General features: G+C 58.3%; 1 protein-coding gene across 1 annotated transcript; it reads left to right on the top strand.

Moving 5' to 3' along the window:
- The first annotated feature begins 1,849 nt into the window (after window positions 1–1,849).
- On the top strand, window positions 1,850–8,106 carry YJU2 (YJU2 splicing factor homolog). Its single transcript, XM_030033414.1, has 8 exons — window positions 1,850–2,014; window positions 2,559–2,659; window positions 2,967–3,111; window positions 3,472–3,606; window positions 3,969–4,150; window positions 4,696–4,816; window positions 5,802–5,967; window positions 7,091–8,106. The coding sequence occupies exons 1-8, from the start codon at window positions 1,991–1,993 to the stop codon at window positions 7,174–7,176; spliced, it is 960 nt and encodes a 319-aa protein (XP_029889274.1). The 5' UTR covers window positions 1,850–1,990; the 3' UTR covers window positions 7,177–8,106.
- The last annotated feature ends 603 nt before the right edge of the window (window positions 8,107–8,709 follow it).

Raw genomic sequence — 8,709 nt, 5'->3', positions numbered from 1 at the left:
TCTCAGTCTCCCATTCCATGATCCCAAACTCAACCTCGTACCTCCAGGCAGCTTCTGTGTGTGCAGCGCAGAGGTTCTGGGGGAGAAAGGGGGGCTCAAACCCCAAAATGGGGGTCCCAGGCAGGGCAGACAGTGCTCGGGGGCACAAGGAGAGCCTGAGAGCGGGTTGTGAGGGGCCTCGAAGGATGCCACGGGGGCACAAGGAGGTTTGGGGACACTGTGAGGAGAGTACAGAGGGACTCGGAGGTGCCCTGGGTGGCACAGAGAGGAAAAAGACTCTTCTGGGATGTGGAGAAGGGTTGTGAGGGGACCAGAGGGGTCCCAAGGGGCTGTCGGAGGGCGGTGGGGCACTAGGAAGATCTCAGCTGGCATTATGGTGGGTCTAGGGAAGCCCTGAGAAGGCCAGGGGGGAAAAGGCAGTCTCAGAGAACCAACAGGGGCTTCAGGAGGAGATGTGAGAGAACAAGGGAAGTCCAAGGCAGAGATGACTTCTCCCGGCAGAGCCCTGTGGCCTCCCGGCAGCCCCGTGCCGCAGCATTCCCTCTCCCGGCGTGTCCTGCGGGGCAAAACGGCTGACCGGCCAACTGCATCTCCCGGGGGGCCAGGGCATGCACTGGAGCTGGGGGGTATCACCTGGGAGAGGCCATTCCTCCAGCCCAGGCACCCCTCCGCCATCGCCCCCATATCCAGGGGGTCTGGAGGGGCCCTGGCTGCGGCCAGGACCTCCCCTGCGGCCCCACCAGCGGCCCCGGGGCCGTCCCGGCAGGCTGAGGAGCCTTGGGGTGCTCCGGGAGCCCCACAATGGGTAACCCCCTCCCCGGGGCACCCCATCGAGGCACTTCGTACTGAGGGCAAAGGTACAGGGATGTGAGTTGAATGAATATAACAATTTTTTATTAATTAATGCATACACACAACACTCGGGAGTGAGTCTATCACCCAGCTCGGTGCCATACGTACCCCATGTCACCCGGGGAGCCATTACTGGATCAACATCCATCAGTCCGGCAGGGAAAGGTCAGCTCCTGCTCCTGCCCGTGATCTGGCAAGAAAGTAAGGAGCTGCCAGCCTCCCTCCTCCTTTTTTCCTTCAGGGATGGGATTCAGCACTGATATTTGGGAGGAAAAACCCCGATTTCACCCATCTGTACTTCTTCCCAACCTCCAGAACAGAGCCCTGCAAGAAATTTTCACAGCTCGCGCCTCATTTTTTACAAAATACAGTAATAAACTATAACCCCTCAGTAAGAAACCATCAGCTGCAAACTGAAAACAATAAACTGTAAGCGAAGGACTCTGAACCCTCCGTTTTAAGCAAGAAACACCAAAGCACACACGCGCAGGAAAACAGTAAAGAGAAGCAGAAGAGTTTCCCCTTCGTTCCGAAGTGCAGCAGATCACTCACCAGAAAGCTCTCCTACCCGCAACATGGAAAGCACCAATATATCTGCATTAGGGACAAGTAATTTAATCTTTTCCTACCCCAAAGACTGTCCAGAAAATGCCTCACAGACCAAAGGTCAACTACTGCAGCTGGGGGAAGATTTCTTACACAAAACAGACTTTTTTTAGCCTGTTACCCACATGATGAACATCTGTAGTTGGAGCACAGGGCCTGCCCGGGGCCCACACCCCGCTTCTCTCTGAGGAAGCCGAGCTCCAGCTCCCCACCGCTCGCAGCCCCCGCTCTGCCCCGGACTCCCCCAGCCCCAGCCGGGGCACAGCCGCCCCCCGAAACCCGGCAGCGCCGGCGGAACCCTTTATCGGGCCGCGGTGTACCGGCGGACTCTTGTCGGTGGCACAGCGGCGGTGGGCGGAGCTAGCTGACAGGCAGCAGAGGCAGCCAGTAACAGACGACAACCCGCCGAGCGGCGGCTCGTTGCACCAATCAGAGGTGGAAGGGGAGCGGGGAAGGCTGTTTTCCCGGAAGTGGCAAGCGGTGCGGGGGGCAGCTGCTGGGTGGCACCGGTGGCTGAGGGGGGGTCGCAACCATGTCGGAGCGGAAGGTGTTGAACGTGAGTTGGGGGGGGGGATTCCCCAGCTGGGGGGTCTTGAGAGGGGTGTCTGTGGGGGTCCCCAGGCCAGGCTGGTCCTGGGGAGGGTTCTCTGATCGCTGAGGTTGGTCCCCAGGCCGGAGGTGCTGGGGATTCCCTGGTCGGTTGGGGAGGTCCTGTGGTGGAGAGGAGTCCCTGAGGGGACTCTCAGGCTGGGAGGGGGGCGGTTGGGGTGGGGATCCCCAGGCTGGGGCCCCTGGAAGCGCTTGGCAGGGGGGCTGGCAGGGGCAAGAGGGTTAGGCCCTAAAATCATGCAAGGGTTGGGGGGCCTGGGGCCGAGGATGTACAGACAGACAGACAGACACCAATGCCTGGCTCTGGCGGGGAGTGGTGGACGGGGTGTTTGACACTTGGGACCACGCCTGGTTAGTAGGGACGCTGGCGCCTGCTGCGTGGAGCTGATCCCTTAGGCTGATGTGGCAGCTGGGAGCCTGCCTGCCAGGGTTCACGCTGCTCTGGGTGACTCTGCGCCCAGCACACGTGCGTCTCTGCTTTGTCTCTGTAGAAATACTACCCGCCGGACTTCGATCCTGCTAAGATCCCAAAGCTCAAACTCCCAAAGGACCGACAGTATGTGGTGCGGCTGATGGCCCCCTTCAACATGCGGTAAGAGGGGCTGTGCCGGTCAGAAGGAAGAGGCTGTAGAAGAGAAGAGTTTGTTTAGGAATTGTTTCGCCTCCATGCACTGCGGCAGAGCTGCTGCCAGCAGCCGTTAGAGGTGACACAGACCAGAAGAAAAGGGGTGAGGGAGAGGGAAGAGATGTTGTGGGTGATTTGGGGGCTCTTTGAAGAATAGGTACTGAATTTCCAAAGGCAAAAATAACAGTTGCTCAGAATCTGAAAAATCACTTGGACTTTTTTTGGCCTCTTTGTTCTTTTGATGTGTTACAGATTTTTCTTTCTCCTTTTCTAGATGCAAGACATGTGGTGAATACATCTATAAAGGGAAGAAGTTTAATGCCCGTAAGGAGACTGTTCAGAATGAGGTGTACCTGGGACTTCCCATCTTCCGCTTCTACATCAAGTGCACACGTTGCCTGGCAGAGATCACTTTCAAGGTGAAATATGTTCTGTATCTTCTGCGCTTTCGCTTTCTGGGGAGGTTCTGCAGTCTGTGGGCTTTACCAGGTGCTGACCCCATGACGAAGGGGTGTCCCAGCAAAAGCTGAGTCTGAGCATGTGCTTTTTGGTGTATCTTCCCTTATTGTGGCCGTTTTTAGTTCTGAAGCGTCTCACCCATCTGTGGGTGGGCTGCAGCAGCACATCCGCTGGAGCAGAATAAAGGCTGCGGGTGATTGTTTGCCCTGTGATGTGAATGAAATTGGGAAACGTTTGTGTGTGGCTCTGGAAGTAGCCACAGGATGGCTGGAGCAGAATGGCCCCAGTCCAATGATTTTGCTGTCTCGTTTCTTCCTTAGACAGATCCCGAGAACACAGATTACACCATGGAGCATGGCGCCACTCGCAACTTCCAAGCTGAGAAGCTCTTGGAGGAAGAGGAGAAAAGAATGCAGAAGGAGAGGGAAGAGGAAGAGCTCAACAATCCCATGAAGGTATGAGAACGTGACCTTCTCTGCAGAAGGCAAACCTCTCTCCTGTCCTCGCTGGCTTTCCCCAGCGAAGCAGGTGACTTTGTAGCCGTTGGCTTAGTTCTCCAGGCTCCCGAGTTATTGCTGTGCTCTTGACAGGCAGGAGACAACTCTCTGCTCTCAGGAGGTTTCCTCCTGTGCTGGAACTTGTGACAGGCTGCATCCTGCCCCAGTTTTTCCTGTCCTATTAAGACCCAAAAATGAGGATGATGATGATGATGATCCCCTTAAAGCTTCCTGCCCAGTACTGGGTGGGGAGGCAGTGTTGGAGATTGCTGGCAGGCTCTGCTACCTCGCGTGAGGCTGACTTATCTCTGGTCTTCCAGGTCCTGGAGAACCGAACCAAGGACTCCAAGCTGGAGATGGAGGTTCTGGAGAACCTGCAGGAGCTGAAGGAACTCAACCAGCGCCAGGCAAATGTGGACTTTGAGGCCATGCTGAAGCAGTACAAGGAGTACGAGGAGGAGCAGAAGCGCAAGGAGCAAGAGGAGGATGAGCAAGAGATGAAGTGAGTGGGCTGGGAGCATTCACGGGTGTGTGAAACCAGCCACACTGGTCCTGGCCAGGCAGAGCTGCATCTCACCCTTTCCTCAGCACCCTGAGGGCGCATAAGAGAGGGCCCTGCCTGAGGGCCCTTTGTTCACAGGAGTTGTGTGGGTGGGATGTAATCCTGAGCAGGCTGTGAGGAGACTGGGGACGGTTTGTCGTGGCAAAGTGTTTAGGGAGGTGGAGGGGTTTTGGTATCACCGGCCCATCTGGTGGGGAGATCCAGGCTGCTGCAGGGGCCTGACTCCCCCTGAGAAGTGTCCTTGCGTGGAGAGAGAGTTTCTGCACCTGGCTGAGGCTGCAGATCTCAGTGCTATCAACCTTCAGGCACTGCTTGACCATGACTTCTTAAAAACCATCTGAGAGGGTGGATCCTATTGCACTGCTGCTGAATTCCAGCTCCCCTTACAGCAAACAGTGCAGGCACGGCGCACGGCCGGCACCGCTCGGCACGGTGGTGGAAGGGAGCCAGCTCTAACCCTCTGCATGTGCCCTCTCTCCTTGCAGAGCCATGCTGGAGCAGGCTCAGAACCGGCGGCTGCTGGTAGACTCCGACTCTGACGAAGAGCCTGCAAAATCACGCACGAAGCCTGCGGCGAAAATTAAACCTACGGACATCTTGCAGGAGGTGAGTGGGGGCAGAGGCTGTTCCACCCACCGCACCTCTTCCCCCCGACCAAACCCACTGTCCTGGGCTGCGTGTTGCCTGTTTTGTCCCTGCTCTGTGCGACGCTGGAGCCCTAATGCCTGTCACGCATGAGCAGCTTAGAAAGCTTGTGTCCCTGTGCACTGGGCTGAAAGGAGACAGGGATCAGTTGGTGATTTTAGACCGCGTCTGCTGACAAAGGGTGGGAGGGAGCTGCCCCCGTCCTCGCTCAGGACATGGCTTCCCTTTCAGCTCAAAAAGGACAGGCTCGCCTGTGCCTTGGTCGTACTTCAGGCATGATTTCGGCGCTCTGAAAATTACAGCAGTGAAACGACTGCCTGGGACAGCCTCTCCTTTGGTTCTGTTTTGTCCGTGTTGGAGACAGGCAGAACAAAAGAGCTTTCAGTGCCCGGCTTGCAAGGGAGGGATTATCCCCACAGACAGGCCCCTGCACTGCTGCTCTCCGATGTCGATCTGTGTCTGTGGGGACCTCTGTCCGGTTGGATGAATCAAAGCTGCTGTGTCTCTAAGCCGGGCTGGGGTTAATCTGAGCGATGTTCCCTGGCCCGGCACTAATCCTCGTGCCTGGGGGAGTTTGATTCAGTGGCTGGACCACCTGCAGGCATGCAGTCCTGGCTGGCAGAGGTTGTGCAGCCCTGTGGCATGCATCTGGCTCTTCAGCATCCCCGGGCCAGCCCACAGCCGCACAAGGCTGGATTTAACCGTCACAGGCAGTGGGACATTCATCTCCAAGGGCTGTTTTGCAGCCGTTTAGATCCATATCCCTGTTGTTTGTCTAGCTTGTGCCAGTTGCTGCAGTGGGAGAATACCCCCCCTTGGCTGTTCCGAGCAGCCATCCTCATCTCTTCCTCTTTGTGCTGCTGTTTTTACCAGTCCTCCTTTTCCCCCAGCCCTCTGCCTGCCCTCCGAGGCCAGAGCACCCTAACACCCCTGCTCTACTCTGCAGGACCCTCAGCCCCAGAGTAAGAAGCTGAAGACGGAGAGCTGGGAGAGGAGTGTGGGGAAATTGAACACCAAGTCCCAGCTGGCCGGCCTGGTCACAGTGAAGAAGCAGAAGCTGAATCCTGCCCTGGCTAATGGGACAGAGAACCAAGGCACCATGGCCAACACCGGTAACTGCCCATGTGGGGATGGGGTGGCCTGAGCTGGGGCATCAGGGAGGGATCTGGCAGTACCCAAAGTGGTGTTTAGCTCTGTCTTCAGAGCCTGAATGCTCTCAGATCAAGTCCTTGTTGTGGGACAGATGAGGCCGTGATGGTGTAAGAGCAGGGGGTTGTCCCTGTTTCCAGACGTCCTGATGGAGGAGAGGTTCCTTCCTGGCCCTTGGCAGTAAGCCGAGACCTTGGAGACAGACTGTCAGGGCCAGAAGCTTCAAAACAGCGTCTCAGTGCACAGATAAGGTGCTGGGAACCATCGCAACAACAAGATATGAATGTAAAAGCAAGAAAATTGCTTTGGTTTGGAGCCTGATTATAAAACCTGCCAAACTGTAGGGATGTGGAAGCTTTAAAGAAGTGGTGAAAACAAGCAGAAAGGCTTTCCAGCACCTCATTGTTCACTGCCCCAGGAAGCCAGAGGACCCACGGATTTGGGAAGGGAGCCAATGAATTGATAGATTCTGGGCTGATTGGTCCTAAACCTTTGGCTTAGTAAATCCCTCTGCCCTCAGGGGATCCCTGGGGAAGGACAGCTCTCGTTGTTGCCCCATTTTTGATACGCTTTCCCCAGCCACCTGCTCCTAGCTGCTGGCAGGGTCTGTTCAGCCAGATTATGCTGGAGGAGCTGCCCGTCTTTCAAGGACTGGGGGCTCTGCCCATGATGCTGCCTCACACTTGCGGCTCGAGTGGTCAGAGCCGGGAGCTGGCTCCTCTCATCCTTTCCAGTGGCTGAAATCTCCCAGGGGGTTGCAGAGGGAGAAGGGGATTTTGCAGACCTTGCGCCAACCTTGCTGCTTCCTCCCGTTGCCGCAAGGCGGAAGCAGGATGCACCAGCCGAGGGGGTGCGGGGTCTCCTTCTCCGCCCGATTTAACCTTGCTGTCCTCATCGAGATTCAGGCGGGAGGAACGAGGCACCGCTCAGACTCTTGACTCCGGCTGCCTCGTCTCCAGCTGCGAGCAGCCAGAGCGGCAAGGCAGGCTTGTGTTTCCGCGCGGCTGGTTGCGCCAAGCCGGTGGGGTTTGCTGGCGATGGGGAGGGCTCTACCTGATGGTGTCCGCTCTCTTGCTCGGCTTCCAGGCTCGTTTCCCACAGCAACGGGCACCACGTCCTCCCTCGGCTTGTTGGGGGCGTATTCGGACAGCGAGGACAGCGCGAGTGACTGATGAGCGACCGAGCCAGCCCAGAGCAGGGATCGCAGGCTGTCCCCCCTCCCAGCTGACAGCAGCTGCTCTCCAGAGCCTCACGCAGAGCTGGCACCGCAGCCGTCGGGCCCAGCGGGGTTTCCAGGCCATCTGGAGTCCCAGCGTCTTCACCTGCCCGCCCTGGGGTGCGTGTCCATCCTCCAACAGGGACGAGGCCCCAGCCGCCCTCGCTGGCTAACGCTGCCGGCAGACAGAACCCGGGTGAGCCGGTCGAGAAGACGGCTTCCTCGGAGGAGGGTATCACTGCTGCGCTGCAGCCGGTGGAAAGCCCCAACGCTGTCCCTGGCTGGTTGTGCCCAAACCCAGCTTCCAGCCGGCCCCGGGAGCGCAATGGGTCTCCCAACCCTGCACCTGTAACGTGTTTGGAAGCGCCGGGGCCAGCCAGGACTCTGTAGTTTCTCTATTCTGGTGGCGCTGATCGTGCCTGGGCCCGGGTATGCGACGCGCTGACCCTCCCACGGCAATGAAGGGACCTCAGGGCCTTCCTTCCCTGCGTCCCTGCAGGGAGCAGGGGAAAGGCAGGAGCTCAGCACCCTTCTTTTGCCACAGGAGGACCCACCACCACCACCATTTCTCTGGCCCTGGCTGGCTCCTGACCCCCCTGTGGGGCTCAGATCCCGCCTTTGCGGGGCGAGCCCGAATCCCCCGTTGTTTTGCCTTAGAGGCGACGCATTCTGCAGCACGGACCCGGGGGGACTCATCTAGCCCCACGCTGCGGGGACGGGGCTGTCCTGGCTGGGCTGTCACCAGCCTCCTTCCCCTGCCCAAGTCCTCCCGTGCCCCAGCCCTCCCTGGCAGTTGGTGACAAACTCCTCCCCGCCGTTCGGAGAGCAATCGGGTTTGCTCGGCTCCCCGGCAGCCACAACCCGGTAATAAATTGGATGTGTCGGAGCCAGTTGCCTCTTCATCTTCCAGACTAGCGGTTCGTCCCCAAGGTGTGTGTACACCGGCAGTGGGTCCGGGAGGGGCAGCCACAAGGACCCCCACCCCAATGACAGGGGTCCACGCACCCCTGAGAAGGGCTGACCCACCCTGGGGTGTCCACCTGCTCTTAACTTCCTCCCTATCAAGGCACCCGTCTCTAATTAGCAGCTTCTCGCTAATTAACCCACTGACAATGTCTCTGTGGCGTGGGCTGCAGGGCCAGAGGCTTGTGGGGCAGTTCTGAGAGCCGGGGAGAAACAGCAGCCCCCCGCCTGCCCCCCCCCAATCCCAATTAGCATTCCTCGCACATGCCTTGTAATTAGCCTCTTCAAATATTAATGCTGGATATCGGGCTCAGCCCTGGGGTTTGTGTTGGATGAGGTTTATCAGGGTCTGCTCTGTGGGGCTGGCAAAGTCGGGGGGGGGGGGGGGGGACGACCCTGGCCACATACTGTCCCCCCCCAGCAGTGTCCTGCTCCATTGCATGTGCCCCCCTCCCCAGCTCCCTGCACCACCACCCCCCCCAGCACCAGGCCAAGATCCCAGGAGAGGGACCTTTGTTCTGGGAAG

This window comes from Aquila chrysaetos, chromosome 12 (assembly GCF_900496995.4).
Source record: "Aquila chrysaetos chrysaetos chromosome 12, bAquChr1.4, whole genome shotgun sequence".
In the NCBI taxonomy this organism is placed as follows: domain Eukaryota; kingdom Metazoa; phylum Chordata; class Aves; order Accipitriformes; family Accipitridae; genus Aquila; species Aquila chrysaetos.
This window is presented reverse-complemented; position numbering and strand designations above follow the sequence as displayed.

Excerpts from the sequence above, each read along its gene's own strand:
- YJU2 (XM_030033414.1), top strand. The coding sequence starts at position 1,991 with ATGTCGGAGCGGAAGGTGTTGAAC. Across the intron at positions 4,151-4,695 it reads GAGGATGAGCAAGAGATGAA|AGCCATGCTGGAGCAGGCTC; the intron begins GTGAGTGGGCTG and ends CTCTCCTTGCAG. Across the intron at positions 4,817-5,801 it reads CTACGGACATCTTGCAGGAG|GACCCTCAGCCCCAGAGTAA; the intron begins GTGAGTGGGGGC and ends TCTACTCTGCAG.